General features: G+C 40.7%; 1 protein-coding gene across 6 annotated transcripts in view; it reads right to left on the bottom strand.

Annotated features, from left to right (window-relative positions):
• The window catches only part of rbfox3a (RNA binding fox-1 homolog 3a), a 376,227-nt gene that overhangs the window by 35,786 nt on the left and 320,774 nt on the right, over nucleotides 1–19,667 (bottom strand). For 5 of the 6 annotated variants that reach the window (XM_017482608.3, XM_017482612.3, XM_017482611.3 and 2 more), the window contains 2 exons: nucleotides 16,791–17,039; nucleotides 1,660–1,806 (listed from right to left, as the gene is read on the bottom strand). In XM_017482608.3, coding sequence (XP_017338097.2) covers nucleotides 1,660–1,806; nucleotides 16,791–17,039 — 396 coding nt within the window. The remainder of the gene's footprint in view (nucleotides 1–1,659; nucleotides 1,807–16,790; nucleotides 17,040–19,667) is intronic. The other variant, XM_047159288.2, reaches the window with a different exon arrangement.

The raw sequence follows: 19,667 nt of genomic DNA, 5'->3' as shown, positions 1-19,667 counted from the left end.
GTTTAGACATCAATGGCTGTGTGTTGAGTTATTTTGAAGGGACAGCAAATTTACACTGTTATACAAGCTGTACACTCACTACTTTACATTGTAGCAAAGTGTCATTTCTTCAGTGTTGTCACATGAAAAGATATAATCAAATATTTACAAAAATGTGAGGGGTGTACTCACTTTTGTGAAATACCTTATATTCAACTGTCCAGTGGCTATTGTGTGCTATTGATAACTAGGGGTACCGTGCAGGATATTTTCCAAATGGGGAAGTTAATTCTATGCCATATTTGATAACTTTGGTAATACACTCTCTTGAGATTTTCATACTAAATCTTGGAAAATATATATATATATATATATATATATATATATATATATATATATATATATATATATATATATATATATATATTTTATGTTGATGAAAACCAGCAGGTTTACTGGCAGTACTGGGTCCTTATTTAGCCTGTTAGCTTACTAAATTACTACATATAAATTATGTATTCCTCAATGCCACACACATTCAGTAAGGGAAGGTACTGTATTAATGTAATCATATCCAAAGTGCAGCAAATGTATGTGCCTGTTTTATGTTCCATCTTAAACAAGTACCATTTGCTAACTAATAACCAGCCTTACCAGCCACTTTAACAGTTTACCGTGCTCCAAAGCAATGCCCCAATGGTTGCAGCAAAATATGTGCACACATTTCAGGTTATTTGCAGAACCATTCAAGTAGGAGACTGGTCTTGATGATATGGTTTTAAAATTCCTGTAAATACTCCCAGTATTTTGTATTCCATTTATCTGCTGTAGTCATTGTTTTCTCAATATTAACACAAGGACACACTGTATCACTGATATGAAGAATAACTTTTACAGAGAACTCAGCTGAAGTACATAGGTCTAGTGGGAATATTAGGGTGGCTGACCTGAATATTTTTTTAGATTGGATAATTGAAGCTTATCCTTGTCTAAATGTCAACGTTGTTCTGCCTTTACCAGCAATGTTGTATTGACAGCGAAATGATTAGAATGAAAAAGCTATTAAATAATTTCTCTTTATAGATGACTGACAGCTCTGTCTCTACAGTAATGTGAGAAACTGTCCTAGCTGCAGGCATGTGTTTAATGAGTGTAGTAAATTGCTGGCGTTTTCTCAGTTGACACAAATGTGCATTATATTCAAAAATTATTTGTGTCTGACATACTGTATGTAAGCAACTCAGTGAGTGGTTTTAGTGTTGGGCTGCTCAGACAGAGTGAATAAACATTGCCCGTTTCAGTACTGCAGGTAAACTAATGCTGTGTTCATGTAAGGTGTGTTTAGGATTTTGTACACACATTATCATTCCTCGGGTCGTATTAGTGTGGGTTCAAGTCAGCAGAGGAGGAACTTAGTCTTGCTAGTTCTGTGATTGTAAGATCTGTCTCACACATGGGTTTTAAGTGTGTAATGTAAGGCTGAAGGGTCAAATTCAAAAAGGCAAAAATTGTACAGTACTATAGTATATTGAAACACAGAGGTCAAATATCTAAAACGTAGGCTGAGGTTGAAGTTTTCCAGGTGTTGCCGATTTTCCAAAATATTTTTCTATGCACTAGATGGTCTTTGCAACTCATGAAACTCGTCACATCAATGTATGGCTGAGCAGAGACACTCACCCCAAACATTTGTCGCAGGTCCGGGTCACGGAAACGGAATGGAATGTTGGAGACGTGTAACCGCTTGGGCTGCTGCTTCTCCGAAGAGTCTGAGGGCTGGAGCTGGAGCTGCTGGGAGACCTCTGTCTGTGCCACCTCATCTGCCTGCTGAGAGAAACACAACCATCTTAATTACATAGGCCTGGGATAAGAAAAGTGTTCAGACAACTGGCCTTCAGGTTCTCTTATTCCACGCCAAGTGAAGCAGGTAAGAGGAGAAGGTAAGAAGGTACATGAGGAGAGAGAGATCAGTGAGCACCCGTGGCACATTACAAATTCCCTCGGCCTGGCCAACATTTGTATGTGGCACTGAAGATTAAGGAAGCTGTCAGGAAAGGTGGATACAGATTTAAAAGAAAATACCTCTGACATGTTGAGACCAGAGGATTCATTTACTGAGCGGCAGGCTATGAAGACCTGAGGGGACGAGAAAGCGAAGGGGGGTGCTGGCGAGAGTCATCAGGCTCAAAGTTGGTATGCTCATCTGTCCATCATAGAGAAAAAAATAGCAACCATTGTGCTCTAGGATGGACGGCTGAGTGCGACACACATTCATCTCATTCTCACATGCCCAGCTCCAGCACTCCATCCGTCCCTCTCTCCCTCCCTCCCTAGGTAGATATTGAGCAAATGTCACAGTATGTATCACAGCATGTATGCATGTGTAAATGTGTCATCTGGGGCTTTTGTTGTCTGATGTGACATTATTCCTCTGGATTCTGTTTGTGCTGCACTTTCACAGAGTCATTTGCTACATGTAATGTATGGCCTGAAGACCCTGAGCGAGCCTCAGGCAACAGTGGCTACAATGCACAGGGCAAAAAAGAAAGAAATAAAAAAAAAGAAGTAAAATAAATAAATAAATAATGCACTGACTTTGAAGAGTGCTGTTTTGGTTTCAAATTAAACAAAGGTAAAACATTATCTTAGCCAACACATTTGAGACGCAGTCATAACTGTCACAGAGCAAATTGATGAGCAAGCTACAGTAAGAGCAATTTAGCATCTGACAGATGAAAGCAGCATATGAAGGCACTGATCTACTGAATGGTCATTAATTTCAGACTTATCTTGTTTTGGGCCTGTTGTGTGCAGACATGCTCAGTGGAGGAAAAAACATGTTGAGCAGAGAAGACAAGCAGCATCCCTTCATGTGCATAATGAATTAGAATAACATGGGGAGAGCAGATGAAAAGATGATGTCAGCTAAACGTCCCCAGGATTAGCAAGATCAATGAGAGAGAAATGCTGAAGGCAGCTACATTGGACTTGGCCATGGTCGGCAAGATGCATAGTTCTTCAGAAAGAGAGGGGGAGAGAGTGAAATGGGTAGGGTCGGGGGGTGAGGGGAGGGGTAATGTTATAATAAAACATTCACAAGGAAATATAGAGACGGAAAGAAAAACTCCAGAGGGAAATACAATAGTATAAAATATTTATATAAAGTAACAGATTAGTAAATATCTATATTTGTTGACATAGAGAGCAGGAACAAACAGAACTTGTATGCATGTGTGGCAGCAGCTCTCATGTTATATACAGAACTGCAGGGCCAGTTGAAGTATGTTAAGACGCTACGGCGACTCAACACAAGCACCTGACATCTAAAGCAGAGATCAGTCAGCAGACACGGTAGTACATGAACTCAGGGCCACAGTGGGGGGTGAGACCCTGTGTGTAGCACACAGAGAGGCCTCATACTGTGATTTTTGACAAGCAGTGCAAGGATGAACTTATCTTTGATAGAGAAAAAAGCAGTGGCATTGGGTAATAACCAGTTGATGTTCTTATATGATCTAATTTCAGACATTTAGTCTAATTTAAATATATACATTTGATCTGCCTTTACAATTGCATTTACATTTACAGCATTTAGCAGACATATTTAAATTACATAAGTGCTTTGTGGTATATGTGGAAACCATGTACTCATGCTAGTGAAGCAATTTAACAACAAAAAAAAAAAGTCTGAAGAAGCTAAAAAACAAAACAAAACAAAAAAAACAATACATACTTTTTAAAAGCATCACTATTTTGTTTCTTTCTTTTAATTTACAAGTCAAGTGCATGAATGTATTCATTAAGTGCATTTTGATAAGGGTATTCAGTCTGCATTTCAGAACACACACACACACACACACACACACACACACACACACACACACACACACACACACACACACACACACACACACACACACACACACACACACACCACCCACTGGCCTCCCAGCACAAAGGCAGACAAGCATGCATGTTATGTGCATCACAAGATACACAATGAAGATGTACTGAAATATCTATCACAGTACACAGCAAAATGAAGTTTTAAAGTTTAACTTGCAAAACGAACCTATTATTACACTGACACACTGTGTTGTTATTGCATGATCTTCAACTCTCAAGTTACAGTAATTATTATAATGTTATAATGTTATAATGTTTTAAATATTATTCTCTCTGTTCAAATCAAACAGTTTCCCAATTAAAGATATGACTAATGTATCATGTAACGTTAAACTAAAAAAAATTCAGCAACACTGTTAAAAATGTTTATATACACTCTTAGAATATTTACAACCCTTAATGGTTCTTCGGTTATCTCTCTGGGGGAAGTCTTAAAGGTTCTGTGTACAAACCTACACCAGTGTGTTACCTTAACAGAAAAGGCTTCATACAGAACCCTTATTAGGAAGCTACAAAGCTTTAATTATCCAATAAACCTTAAAGAACTGTTGAAAAAGTCCCCCCACAGCAAGAGTGTACAATATGAGTTTAAAGCTGCATTAATGCCAAAAGGTGGATTACATTACTACAACAATCACTCATAGAGACTGCAGCTTTACCATCGATTTAAGCATTAGCCATAACAAGGATCTCAGATGCAGCACAAAAGGAATTTACTCTCCTTTGGGGTGGAGGTGGGGGGTGGTAAATGCACTCTGCTTTGAGAGCAGGAGGAAACACTTTCTGAAATCTCCTTCCAGTTCATTCACCTCCATTCACAGACCTGCACAGAGGTCTCCATGGTCAGAAAGCTGCTACCCTCTCTGACCTTCCTGGTGCTTTCTCTCTCCCTGTCTCTCTGGAATAAACCTGGGCTGGACTCCAACTCGAGACCAGCATTGCTGATTGAGGTTCTTCAGGTTAAACACATCACACACTCAGTAGAGAATCACACAGCCTTGCCCAGACAGTGACTGCTGCTCCACTGCACTCACAGCAGTGCAAGCTCACTTGGAAATACTGTATATGACAGTAAATGACAGAAGTGGTGTGAAATTCAAGGTAATGATTGGTCTGTCAAAAGCATGCAAAGTTGAAATATAATAAATGTACTTTCATAGCCTTTCCATAAAAACAATGTAAAGTAAGCATTCAAAAGTTCATGCAGGGCTGTTTACTTTTCCTGTGGTCTGAAAATGTCAGCTGCTTTCAGCAGATCAGCAAATCATAATGCAATTCAGTTTATATTCAACACTAATGGTTAACATTTAGTGGAAAGATTTTGGAGCGGTGAAAGGATTAATATGTTTTTCTGGTCAATGGTAAAAGGGTTGCTCCCATAAATGTGTTTAAAATACAGTTAGAATGGGATTTAATGTTTGGAACACTTTTTTTACAATACAGATTTACAGAAGTTGAGATTTGTATGTGATTCTGGGTTCTGAAATCTTGTTTACAACTGGTCATTTCCTGAAACTTGTATCTGGATTGTACAACAAATTGTACAAAATTCACAAATCATGGGTTTTGCTAATTTTTGTCATTTAGAAGATGCAGTCTTCCATAGTTTTTAAATTAGTTGAGTGTTTGCATATTTTTTGTGGTTGTTATCAAATTTGCACATTTTTACATGCACAAACCTTTAGTAAATTTTGGCCATAATGTACTGTATTAGGAGGGGGTTATCAAATTTTGCTTGGATAGGTGGCTGTATTTATAATTCTAAACCATCTGGCAAAGATGCGCCTTAGACACCTCCAGTGGTTCGAATAATAATATATATTTTACACCTGTATTTTTATTTGAATAATCCCTGTTTGGATATAATCCCAATGTGCAAGAAGCGTGCAATGACCTGTTCATAACTGAACATTATAACTGAGATTATATTTGAGATTGTAATTCCTGGACAGTGACTAAGGTTTGGATACCACAAAAGTATCCTGTTTTCAGATGAGGAGTTATTATTATTATTATTATTATTATTTTATCTTATTGCACTACTGTACTATGCTTAGCTTGCATCTTTATGTAATGTGACTAATGAATCAAAGAGACTGTTAATTAATCTGACCAGTTCAAGGGTTTATCTTCTCAAACCAAACATGTCCCTAGTCATTACTGGCTATCTATAAGAAGAACCGTTGTTTACCACCAGTGTGGCGTTATCCATCATTGATACTGTGCATCGATACTGGGCCTGTTAAGATAAAGCACATAGAACAACTCTAAACCTCCAGCCTGTACCCCTGCCCCTTAAGCACAGAGTCTATGGTGGATCTTGCAACTCCAACTCCAGAGTGGAGACATAAGCACAGCTAGGCAGATCGATGGGCCAAAAGGAGGTGCAATTAGCCCTTAGTGCCCCTGCTCCCTGGGCTGCACCTTCACTTGGGCCCTCTTTCACCATTCATCATAGATGTGCCATCGGTCATTCACATGCTCTATCTGCAGCTGCTCCGGCAGGACTCCAGCTATCTATCATGTCTAACAGGTGAGTCGTGCACCATTGCAGGTTCTCCTATTACAGGGCAGCTGAGCGTGGCCTCACAGAGCCTCCAATGCATTTCTCAGCCCAGTGGAGCTCTGTGCGATGGAGCCTTTGATTTGTTCATGTTATGGAAACATGCACCAAATGAAGTGTGAGGAAGTGTGTGAGTCCAAATGTGTACATGATCGGTCTATGTTATCTCCTCTTTTCATATACAGTAGTTGCAGTATTCAATATGCAAATTGCATTGTTGACTATTTCATTTCTTCAATAATACTTGTCTACGCCTCTCCTCACCTTAATAACATCATGAATCCTGTCAGGTAAGGATGCCACCAGTGTCTTGAGATAGTTCCTGTCAATTTTAACCCACTCTTCCACTGACTGGATGCGCAATTCAGCCAAAGTTGGTGGGGGACTATTTTGGAGTTTCACTTGCTGTTCTAAATAATCCATAAATAAAGAAGTTTTCTATGGGATTGAGTGCTGGTAATTTTTACAGGACAAGGTTTCTCAGTGTTCCATCATTCTTGTCAAATAAGTCACACACAGATTTGGCTCTATACACCTTATAGTTATCATCCTGAAATATACTGAGGATGGGAGTGTCAAGTTGGTGTGGACATGAAACACATCAGCCTCAGACTTTGGCAAACAACTGATCAGAGTTTTATGCTTTAAGTTATGTTCATCAAGGTGCATAACCTGATGGTGCTGGTGTTTGCAGATGCAACTTTTTTTGTTTTTTTTGTTTTTCTTTCAGATAAGGAAGTGGTTATTTAATTTACCTTGTATACACTCTTGAACCAGAGAACACATGAGTGCAAGCAACATGCTCAGTCATGGTGATATAATCTTTTTTTGTTCATTCAGAACAATTCCCTACCTCGCGAGGCATAAATGGAGTCAAACTCTCCTCAGGAGGAGGTGACATTAAGTCAGGAATGGGAGCAGAGAGGTAAGCACTCATGAATCCACACATCTATGATCTAATTAGCTCATTGCCACTGCTAAGCAGCCATCTATGGGGGGTTCATCTGTGAGATTTCCTTTTAATTTGTGTTAATTGAATGTTAATTATATTGCAGCTAGAGTGTTGCATCTGTTTCATTCAGAGGCTGGGTTTCTGAGGGTGGCACTCCCTTAGGTCCATTGCCGAGGTGGGAAGTAATTAAAAATGCTCATTTTTTTGTTGAAGGCAACTTGGGCTGCCTGGTCTTCCACCAAAAGAGACAAGAAGATGCTGGTGCAAAGGGTTTGGTGTCTTGCATACCTTTGAAGCTCTTTACTCAAATGATTGGGAGGAAATTGCTCAACAGAGAGTAAAACCCACTACAACCTAGGCTGCATTTTTCAAGCCTTCCTGCACACAGAATCTATTACTGTTACCAAAGAAATAGACAAGAATCATTTTCTTTAGCTAATGCTTTAAAGTAGATTCCACTCCAGAAATATGCCAAAATATGGTAACTTTATGGTCTGCTAAAAAGGCTCCCCAAATCAGCATTAAGTAGGTGCATTACCTCACTAAAGGTTTATGATTCCCCATTACACCGATTGAAGCCTGGAACGTAGTCTAACAAAATTTTATACACATGCTGCTGCCAGGGATTACAAGTGTGCTAAATGATTTATTGGGTGACAGGAATTGTCTGCTTTATTGGACTACCTTCTTCTGTCCAACACATTATCTGCATGCTTTAAAACATGCTGCCCATAGGAGGATTATTATTGACTGGCTGGTTTATGTGACCTTAGCTATTGACACCAAATAACAGTCATTTGTCAGTTTTCTTCATGCATGAATCTCATGCTTAATCTCTTACACAACACAGGCTTTTACTATTGGTCAGGTACTGACCAATTGTCACAAATGTCCCAACAAGGATTGTAATATCTGACAGTTTTAACTGATGCTAAGGTTAGATTTAGATTTAGATTTAGTCATAGAATTACTTATTATGTCATAATTATTATGTCAGGTTCTCAAAAGGATAGTAAGACAAATGTGGGTTTTTAACAGACCTGTGCTAAAGAAGCATTTTTTAAAATTAGCTTCTATGGTAGGTATCAGCTGAGCAAAATACATGCACATGATCATACTCTCCCACCCTTCTTTGAAGAGAGAAGAAGCCCCTCCCTTTATCTCATTCCCATAATCTCATTCTCCCTGTCATAAATGGACTGTAAGTGTGTGTGGTGGGTGCAGGGCCTTAGTCCCACTTCTCTTGTTCAGTGATTTCTCTAGCGTACACATTCAGTGTTATCTGCAAATCACTTTCAAAGTGCTCCGCTCAGCACTTCCACCCTTCCCAATGCCACTACAACCACATAATTGAAACTATCTGATTGGAAAGCTGCCAAGCAGGTAGATTACATCCGATTAGGGTGAAACTGGTGCTTCACTTAACGGAATTAGACTGAGATGCTTTATTTTGCCCCCCACCCCACTACAAATTTTCATGTGTCAATCTCTGAAGAAGAGTCAGTCAAAACATGATTAGACAAAATTCCATATTTCCTTCCTTCATGAAGTAAAGAGATTCTTTGTTAATGCAACTGTTCCCTTTCAAAGGGAAGTCAATGTTGCATGTGCTTTATGCTGTGGGAAGCGCCCTAGTGCGACCGGTATCTGAAGTCTGTGTAAAGTCATGCCTATTTATGGGCTTGCCATTTTCAGGTGATGCAGAATTTCATGTGTCACGTGACTATAAAACGGCACCTGTAAACCATGTCATCAGCCTTATTATCTTCAGCAAAGACCGCATGTCGGGTGTCTATGTGAACATTCCTAAAAACTCTTCACTTCTCTCAATTTTTTCATATCTATCTATCTATCTATCTATCTATCAATCTATCTATCTATCTATCTATCTATATATCTTCTCTTCTCTACAGCCGTTCTCGGCCTACTGCAAGGCGTAGGCCTCTGTTGAATGCCTCCACCAACTACGATCCTGTGCCCTTTGTTGCCAATTGATTCCAGTGAACTTTCTGATGTCATCAGCCCACCTGGCCTTAGGTCGTCTTCTTGGGCGTTTGGTTTCCAGTGGAGTCCAATTTAGGACTGCAGACGTCCATTTTTGGTCCTTCATTCTTGCTACATGTCCTGCCCACTTCCACTTTAATGTTTTCACCCTTTTGATTATGTCCATTACTTTGGTTTGACTTTGCACCCACACATTAGTCTTGTGGTCTAATAGCGATATGTTAAGCATGCGGCGTTCCGTGCTTCATTGAGTGACCCTTAATTTTTGAATTATTTTAGTATTTGCTTGCTTCATTTAAGTCTAGTAGTAGTTGTTGTAGTTCTTCTGGGGTTTCTGAGAATAGAATTATGTCATCGGCAAAACGTAGCTTGGAGAGGTGGGAACCATTGATCTTGATTCCTTTGTCCCCCCAGTCGAGTTTTTTTTTTGAAGATTTCTTCTAGGCAGGCCAAAAAAAGTTTGGGCGATATGGTATCCCCTTGGCGGACACCTTTTTGTATTTTGATTTCCACTTTATCATCATTTAACTGAATTGTAGCTTTTGCATTTTTATAGATTTCGTACAGGATTTTTATATAAACCGGATTGATCCCTTGGTTTTGTAGGGCCTGAGTTATTGAGCAAGTTTTGACAGTGTCAAAAGCTTTTTCATAGTTGACAAAAGCTAGACAAAGTGGTAGATTAAACTCATTGTGGCGCTCAATGACCTGTTGAAGGGCTTGTATGTGATCTAATGTACTAAAATTTTTCCTAAACCCAGCTTGTTCCTGTGGTTGTGCAAAATCTAGTGATGATTCAAGTCTTTTGTTGATGATTTTCGTGAAAATTTTGTAAATTATAGATAGAAGGCTTATTGGACGGTATTTTTTTTTTTTTTTAGGTCTTTATCATCTCCTTTTTTGTGCAGTAGTATGACATCTGCGTTTTTCCATTGGTCAGGTATTGTATATTTGTTGAGACAGGAAGTAAAAAGTTTAGCAAGTATTTTAACTATGGGTTCTCCACCTGCTTTCAACATTTCAATTGAGATTTGATCAGGTCCTGCTGCTGTTCCATTCTTAGTTGTTTTAATAGCCCAATCAACTTCTTCTGCTAGTATGTCAGGGACCATTTCAAATGGACTGGGTAGGTCGGGTAATGGGGTATCATCATTATACAGATCTGAATAGAATTATATATATATATATATATATATATATATATATATATATATATATATATATATATATATATATACTTTTCTGTCCCTCACCTCTTTAAAAGTATGAGCCGTAGAGAGTTCAGCAAGTGTGCTACTACCTGCTCCTGGACACACTTTTTGTGTGAAGTGTTTGGGGAGTGGAATGTGCTGTGGCATGGCTCTGCTTCCGGCTCTCTCGCTTCTCAGTCAAACCTCCAGCAGCTCCACTCTTGGCTCTCTCACCCTCAGCCCACTCTCTCTGATTCCGAGGAGCCAGAGGGGGGAGCCAATGAGAAGGAGAGCACACCCTCACACTGCAGAAAAATCTCCTTTTTCCCCAGAAGTGCACCATGAAGTGTCACACTTCTGGGGAAAGCCATGTTTATAACCCCGCAAAGTTGGATTATTCGGCCATTGTGGAGGCTAAACAATATGGCTATTTTGCTATACCAAAAGTGGAGGAGGTGCTTGCGAGCCACCTCTCTCCATCATCTGCAGCAAATTCAGGAAGGCCAGCTTTGCCATCCAAGCCGTGTAAGAGCACCTCGGCATTGGTTGGCGAAGCCTATGCGGCAGCAGTTCTTGCTTGTGGGTCTGGGCATATAATGGAAGTGTTGCAGGCCTTGGTATGGCGAAGCCTATGTGGCAGCGGGTCTTGTTTGTGGGTCTCGGCATACAATAGCAGTGTTGCAGGCCCACCAGTCAGACTTGCTGATTGGTGAGGGAGGCACAGAAGGCAGTTAGGGCAGTTAGCGCCCAGTATTACTATAGGGTTCCCCTAGTCAATATCATCCCAAGTTACCAGTTTTCTCTCGTCAACAAGCTGTCACAGGGCAACAAAAATATGATGCTTTCCCTCCAACAAAATGTGGAAAGTTAACATCTCTAAAGACCATCTGGCGGCATGGAAACTACTGCCAAATGTGTCTCCATAGGTTCTGTCCTCCATAGAAAAGGGTTCCAGGTCCAGTCCCCCCCCATTTCAAAGGTGTGCTCACCACAGTAGTCAGCACAATGCAGAGCCTGAAGTTGTGACAAGAGATCCGTTGTAGAGCCCAGGAAATACATGTCTTTTACGAAGGGGCCATAGGACATGTAGAGACAATTCTTTTTTTTCTTGATCCACATAAAAGACTGGATATGCAGCCACTTTTAGATCTGCGTCATCTGAACCGTACTCTTTGTGACTCCAGGGCAGCCGTGTGCTAAACTACCTGGATGACTGGTTTATTCTAGTGCGGTCCAGGAGCTTGGGGCTCAGGTTGAAACTCAGGGAAAATTGCTTCTCCAGTTGAGTGCAACTTTTCTAGGGGTTATATGGAATTCGAATATGATGAGGGTTTGTCTATCCCCAACACATATAAGGCAATCCTATTAACATTGAGCAAGATAAAGTTAAGTCTGGGCATCCCCTCCAGTCTGTACTGAGACTGCGGGGGCTTATGGCAACAGCAGACAACGTCATTTCACTGGGCCCATTGCACATGAAACATGCTGGCTGAGGTTTCATCCAAGGACGAAACCTCTGAGAGTAATCAGTGTCAGATGCCTACTTGCTCTGAAAACTTGGGGTGTTTCCGGTTTCTAGCCTCGGGTCACACTCTAGGGGCATCTCTTATTGAAAGACAGTAATGTCAGACACCTCCCTCATGGTCTCTGGAGCGGCCCTCATCTAGTGTGGCATATAAATTGCCTAGAAGTGTGGGCCATACTCCTAGCAATGAATTTCTTTTCCTCCGTTGAGAGGTCACCATGTGTTAGACAATACAGCAGTGGTCTCATATATCAACCACAGGGCATGATTATGTTTGTGCCCAATGTCCAGGCAGGCTCAACTAATTTTTCTCTGGTGTGTGTGTGGGGGGGTGTTTCAGAGAGTGCCCGGAATGTGAGGGCAGACATCCTTTCGTGGCAGGGGCTGAGGCCTGGGGATTGGAGTCCATATAGCAGAGGTTTGACCGAGTGGAAGTAGATGCATTAGCCTCTGAGGAGACAACATGCTGCCCATTGTGGTTTGCCCTCAATCCTCCTGCATCTAAATAAAAATGGTCAGGGCTGGATGCTATGGTACACATGTGGCTGATGTCATGTCTGTACGACTTTCTCCTGATTGCTCTGCTCCCACAGGCTCTATCGAAAGTATCACCAGATTGGCCAGCTCAAATTTGGTTCTTGGAGATAATATCTCTGTTGGACTGCACTCCCTGGGAGATACCCATTCCCAAGAATCTATTGTCCCAAGATTTATCACCCTTGGCCAGAACAATAGAGACTCTGAGTCTGGCCCCTGAGAGGCACCAGCTCATAGATTCCGGTCTCTCAACCGAGTTTGTAGAGACCATGTTAAACATTACAGCACCATCCACAAGAAAACTGTATGCTCTCAAGTGGCAAATTTTATATCATGGTGTGAGGAACACCAATGAGACCCAGTAAACTGCACAGTAGCTTCAGTTCTGGAGATGGTACAGGAACATTTCTCAGCAGGGTTGGCTCCTTCTACAATTAGGGTCTACGTGGCAGCCATTTTGGCCAGCCACGCCCCAATTGATGGAGCCTCTGACTTCAAGGTTTATGTGTGTGAACCTTGTGTGGTCCAGGAAGGTCTGTCAGGTGCCCCATTTGAGACCTTAGAGTCAGCTTCAGAGATGCTTCTGACCCTAAAGGGAGCTCTTTTAGCTGACCCTGACATCTCCGTTGTCCCTTCCTGCCTTGACTTTGCCCCTGGATTAGCCAAGGTCTCCATATATCCTAGGCCGGATTATTCCTAAGTGCCAACATCTGCTGCCCAGCCAGTAGTGTTGTAGGATTTCTCCCCTCCTCCATCCCTTACAACAGAATGAGCACAACTCTATTTGGACAGCGGAAGCTATCTCTATTGCTTATGAGGTGCGCTGTCTCGCTGGGCATGGGGGCTAATTCCACTAGGGGGGTCGCCTCCTCAAAGACTTTATCTAAGGAGCACCTTTACAGGATGTGTGTGTTGTGGCGTGGTGGTCTACGCCGCACACATTCATTTGGTATTATAGTTTGACCTTTTGGCTAGCTTGTATATGGTTCTCGGAGACAATATGTTTGCTGGACGGCACTCCCTGGGAGATTCCTGTTTGCAGGAATCTATTATCTCAAGACAGAGGGTAATTAATTTATTACCCTCAGCCGGAACTGTGGGAACTGTGAGTCTGGACCCTGAGGGGTACCAGCTCTTAGATTCCGGTCTCTCAACCAAGGTTATAGAGACCATGTTAAACACTAGGAATGTCAGTGAGACCCAGTAAACTGCACAATGGCTACAGTCCTGGGGTTCTTTCAAGAATGTTTTTCAACATGGTTGGCTCCTTCTACAATTAGGGTCTATGTGGCCATCATTTCGGCCAGCCACGCCCCTATGGATGGAACCTCTGTGACAGGCCATATCCTCAGTATGATGGAGTGTGTATACTCATTTGCATGTTCCCTGAGAAGGGAACAAGACATTGCGGGCATACCTGTGAATCGTGTCTTCACTTCAGATAATAGAGACTGATGACAGGTGCCATTTTATAGTCACGCAATGCAAGAAATGCCATGTCACCTGACCACGGCAGGCCTATAAATAGACGTGATTTTACACAGACTTCAGATACCGGTTGCGCATGAGTTCACTTCCCACAGCATGAAGCTCATGAAACATCTCGTTCCCTTCTCGGGGAACAGGGTTACCTGCGTAACCCAGACGTTTCCCTTAATCAACAAACTACTGTGTCAATTGTTTAAAAATGTGTTTACAGTGCTACATGGTGCAATGCTACATTTTATGATTTTGTATATACATACTGTATATCAGTTTATAATTAACATTTTAAATTCTTTTCTGAAACATGATGAACATTGGATAGCAACAGAAAGAACTCTAGTTAATTTAAATAACTTCATAACAATATCTGAACCAAAGGTTGGGTTAATTACAGACTGTGACACAGATAATTCAGACACACAGATAATTTAGACACAGTTAATCAGACGCAGATAAAGACTGTGTTTGTGTGTTCAAAGTATAGCACTCTTTGTTAGATCAGGATCCAAGTTTTAAGCTGACCTCCCTCTAAAGTACACATAACTGATAGATATTTAAGGTTTATCCTTAAAAATATTCCTCCCGTCTTCTCTTTGATGTGTACTCTCCAAGCTGATTTCATCTAACCTAAGAATATCGGCATATATTTCCAGACTGTAGCTCCATATTGCTAGATACTGTCCAAACACATGGAATTAAAGAGACCTAAAATGCCTTTTAATCCCTAGCACTAATGTGAAAAAATATGCTTTCCCTATTCCAAGCCTTGTATCTTTCTTTTCTCCAGCCTAACCCCCATCTCTAATGCTTTCATGTTAGGTTGTCTGAACTTTCTGAGGGATCTCAGAAGTCAAACCTTATAGAGGATAAATTGAAACTCCCCAAAACAGGCTTTTATTAAAGCTAATAATCTGCAGGGAATTGCAACTCAGCAGGCGTAATTCAGATACTTTTCAGTCAGAATAAAAGAACAATATTTGTTACAGTGCTTGTAAGTGCTGATTTGGCTATTGTGGGTGGTTTGGGGGTGTTAACCACAGGTCAATGGTAAGTAAAATGGGAAGAGCAGAAAAATATTGCAGGCAGTAATACAGGAATGATAGCATACAACACTCCCAAAGGAATCAGGCTTCAGAGTGACATATGGATATGCACACACACACACACACACACACACACACACACACACTCACAAACACACACACACACACATCTGCACACAGAAAGTCTTTTATTCCATCATAAGCCTTCTATATATATATATATATATATATATATATATATATATATATATATATATATATATATATATATATATATATATATATATATATATTGTGGACTGTTATAGTAAGTGGTCCACTGAAATTTTCATAGAGTGGTAAATGGTTCCAAGGGGTTTGATGGTTGGAGCAGTGGACCTCACGGTCATGACACAATAGATCAAACAGACAGTTAGGACTCTGTTGTCTGCTCCTGGGAAAGCATAAAAAAACTCTTCACATTCTCTAAGGTCTTCATCTCACACATTTTCTCCTTTCATTTTTGCCCTTTAAATGTGGTTTAATACACATGGACACTACAGTAATAATTCACACTAATCTGTAATCATCCTATGATCACTCAGAGCACAGACACCAGAACAGCACTTCTGTCATCTCATTCTGGCAATGGAAAGAATATAAGGCTCATGTCTCTGGTGATAAAGACTTTATTTACACTGGTTATTTTATACACCTTATATGGAGATAGGATATGATAAAATTTTAACTACATTCATCTTTACTTGTAGTCAAATGTCCCCAGTTAACCATATTAAATCCAACTCTAAACACAAGATGGTTTCTGAGTGGTGCAACAGAAATGCAATGGAGTAAAATTGGCTGTGCTCTATGGATGGAAGGGATGGCATACTCTCTCTCCCCTGTCAATCACAGTAAACATGATTCATTTATGTGGAAGAGGGCAGTTAGCACTTTCCTCCAAGTGTGGCCTGTTACGCAGCATGAGCAGCAGTTTGAAAATATGCATTTGACTGGCTTTTGGGTGTCACGGAGGAAGCACCTGTTAGTCTTCACATTGCCCACTTGGTAGTTGTCACATTATAGGGGAGAGATGGCAGGTGGGTGACAATTTGCAGATCATTTCAGAACAAATTTGGAAATGAAAACTAAAACACTACACAGCCAATGCCTTATTTATATTTTTGGTAAGTAATTTATAATAAAAAGATGGCACATTTCATATTTATATTTCTTTATACAGCCAAGGATAACCATACACATAATCATACACATGATGCACTGGAAGGGATTTTGTTTGTCAAATGTGGCTTGGAGGGATGAATATATTTACACTTGTATGACAAGTTGGACTGATGCCCAACATGAATTCTGATCTCACAGTTCAGACTGAGCTTACACATATCAGATGTGTATCAGCTTTCAAGTGTGGTAAATTGTAATTTAATGCTATATTCAATGGGACTTTTGCCAGTGACACCATCATAAAAAGAATTCTGTCAAATATGAGGAATCAGATTTTGGGTTAGTTTTACCTGCGGTGTGAACATACTTACTGTATGTGGCCAACAATTTATCATTTGCATGATCAACAAATCATTGTATGGTGAATAGTGGATGTACTCACTGGTACGTTGCTGGGTGCTGTGAGTGAAGACGTGCTGTTCTCAGTACCAGTTGGATCACTGTGTGTCTGTGTGGTTGTATAGATGGTGAGGGCAGCCGCATGCTCGGGCACCGGGTTCGGCCCTGTGTACTCCTGCCCGGGGTGGGCATACTCCCCGGGCAGCCCGTTCTGAGGTGGTGGAGGAGGGTATTGCGCCGGGGCATATGGCTGAGCCATGGCCTCTGGAGGGGCTGGTGCCTCCTGGTTACCCTAGAGGTAGAGGTAGAGAGAGAGAGAGAGAGAGAGAGAGAGAGAGAGAGAGAGAGAGAGAGAGAGAGAGAGAAAGAGGGAGAGAGAGAGAAGAGGAAAGTAGAGCAAGAGAAAAAGAAAGATTGACAAATTTGACTCTCAGACGTACCACCTATTCAGTGGTGGCAGTAGCATCAAAAAGTATCATAGATAATAAGAGGTGACAGATGCAATCATGACTCTGTCTGTCTCAACTATAATATCACATAAGAGGAAATATGGGTGCTAATTTAATGATCATTCTGATAGAATACCCTGCAGAACCAGCTACAACTGTCACTGACAGATTAAGCCATGGCTATGCACACTGAATATCCTCCGGCAATAAAGACACAAGCCTGATCTTGATTAAAGGAACAGAAAGCAGACAGTGATGTAAATCCTTAGTGTAAATTCTACTGAGAGAGAGTTCAGGGTACCACAAACAACCTGTAGTCCATCTACACTCCTGTCATCCATGAATAAAACACTGTGCCTTACGGCACATTGTAAGCAATATGTGATGCAATTTAGATTTTTTAAATTTATTTCCACCACAGTGTTGTAAAGAAGCTGAATGGATTTGTACATCATAGCAACTCTCAGAGCACATTACAGCATTGCCATTACTGGTCAACAAATTTTATTTTGTACAATTCGATGGATAAGCATGGCTGAAGTGATTAGAAATTGCTGTCATGGCAAGTGCCATGTGACAGATCAATTATCTAATTCAGTTTTGATTATAACCTTTATAATTTAAATTTAAACGACAGGTTTGTGATTCTAGCCACCTCTTTTTCACTTCACAGGCCCGCACCTCCTCATGACATTCTCATTCCCTCGCTATCACTTTCTACATGTTGGAATTCAATGAGTATCTACCCCTTTATTTAGCTTGCGTGTAATATCTCTTTCCTCACGTTGTCTGTCATTCTCTCTGTGTATCACCATGGAAATGAGAGCACTGCCTCTTTCTTCTCCTTCATTTCTCTCCACTGGAGTGGATGTAAATGAGACATTTTTTCTCTCTCCCCCTCTCTCACTTTTTGGCTCTCATTTGTTTTGAGTAACAGAGGTACGCAATGTTTTCTCATCCATCTATGAAAATTAGTATACACAAGCGTTTCATTTCTCTCTCTTTGTCTGGCAGCTATTTTGGAAAATGTGCCTTTTTTATTTGGTCATGCCCTTGACTGTAGGAGTGAGCGTGTGTGTTGACTGATGAGGGTTAATTTCTACAGTAGAGTGCAGGTCTGTGCGTGCCTCTGTTTATGTGTTTGTTTGTCTGTGTTGACAGATTAGGGCAACTCTGTGGAGCAGAGTGCTGTTGTCAGCACAGGTGCGGTCGGGTCATCAGTACACTCGTTGTGTGTGAATGTGTGCACACCTTGCAGGCGTATAAAGAGCAGCTTGCCTAGAAAGCCTTAAATCAGGGTATTAATATACCACAAATAAGTGGAGGCAGGAGCTCGACCTCTGCTAAGCTGATGGCAAAGACAGCCAATAACACAACATATAATCTGGAACTGCTATATCAGTTTAATAAACCAGGGGCACTCCTAAATAATTAACCTCATTGATGAGCTTGAAATGCCAGGCTTTCTGAATCAACAGTAGTCACTAACTATCTCCTGCTGGAGCACAATAATTAACAGGTACAGTGGGCAGATGGTAAAACTATAGATCCCAAAATAGCTGCATGCTTCTTCATTACATCACGGGTGAGATACAGCTGAAATCCTGTACAATGCCTGCAAGATACCTCATTCTCATTAAGAGATAATGGGCAATGAGAAAAAAATCAAGGTGTGAAGGGAAGCATTGCAGATTTATTTTTTTGCCATCTTTTATGCAGGACCTGCTACATGGTGAATGCCAGTGGAAATCAAGCTTTTTTCTGTCCTTTAGCTTGATTATTATTAACCTTTTTTTTCACTGACCAAGCAGCATTAGGCGGCAGCATTGTGCTGCTGAAATGGCCTGCAGAAGGCTACAGTTTAATAGGAGTGGAGAGAATTGCATTAATGTAAATGTAGTGGAAACAATGAGAGGCCTGGCCATTGACATGTTGGCAAACAAATGAGACTGTCCTCTCAATTAGGGCCAATGCTCCATTATCCAAATGAAAAATGCACTCGTCCATGACTTACACACAATGGCCAGGCATGGAGAATGACTGAAAGAGAGTGAAAGACAAAATAAAGACAGATGCAGAGTGAGTAAGAGAGAAAGAAAGACCCCCTTCAGTTGATCAGAAAGAAAACTAGGGACACATGTTCAATTTGTCTTACTTTCATGATTGCAGTAATCTTGATGCACTTCATCCTATGTAACACTTGCAGTCTATATGTGACTCATGCCACAAACCTCAGCTTTATAGATTCCTGTTTTTGTACTCCAAATAATAGACAAAGTATGTTTTTTAAACAGTGACTGTTATCAATTTTTGGTTTGCATTTTAAGTCATAATCCCTATACATAGATTCATTCAAATATAAGGGAACACACAAGAACTGATACACATATAGAAATGAAAGGAAACACCAACATAGTGATTTAGTAAGGTGTTGAACCACCATGAGCCTCTAAAACAGCATAACACAGATT

The sequence above is a fragment of the Ictalurus punctatus genome, chromosome 13, assembly GCF_001660625.3.
Source record: "Ictalurus punctatus breed USDA103 chromosome 13, Coco_2.0, whole genome shotgun sequence".
In the NCBI taxonomy this organism is placed as follows: Eukaryota; Metazoa; Chordata; class Actinopteri; order Siluriformes; family Ictaluridae; genus Ictalurus; species Ictalurus punctatus.
The sequence above is the reverse complement of the archived record's forward strand: the minus strand, read 5'-3'. Positions and strand labels throughout refer to the sequence as shown.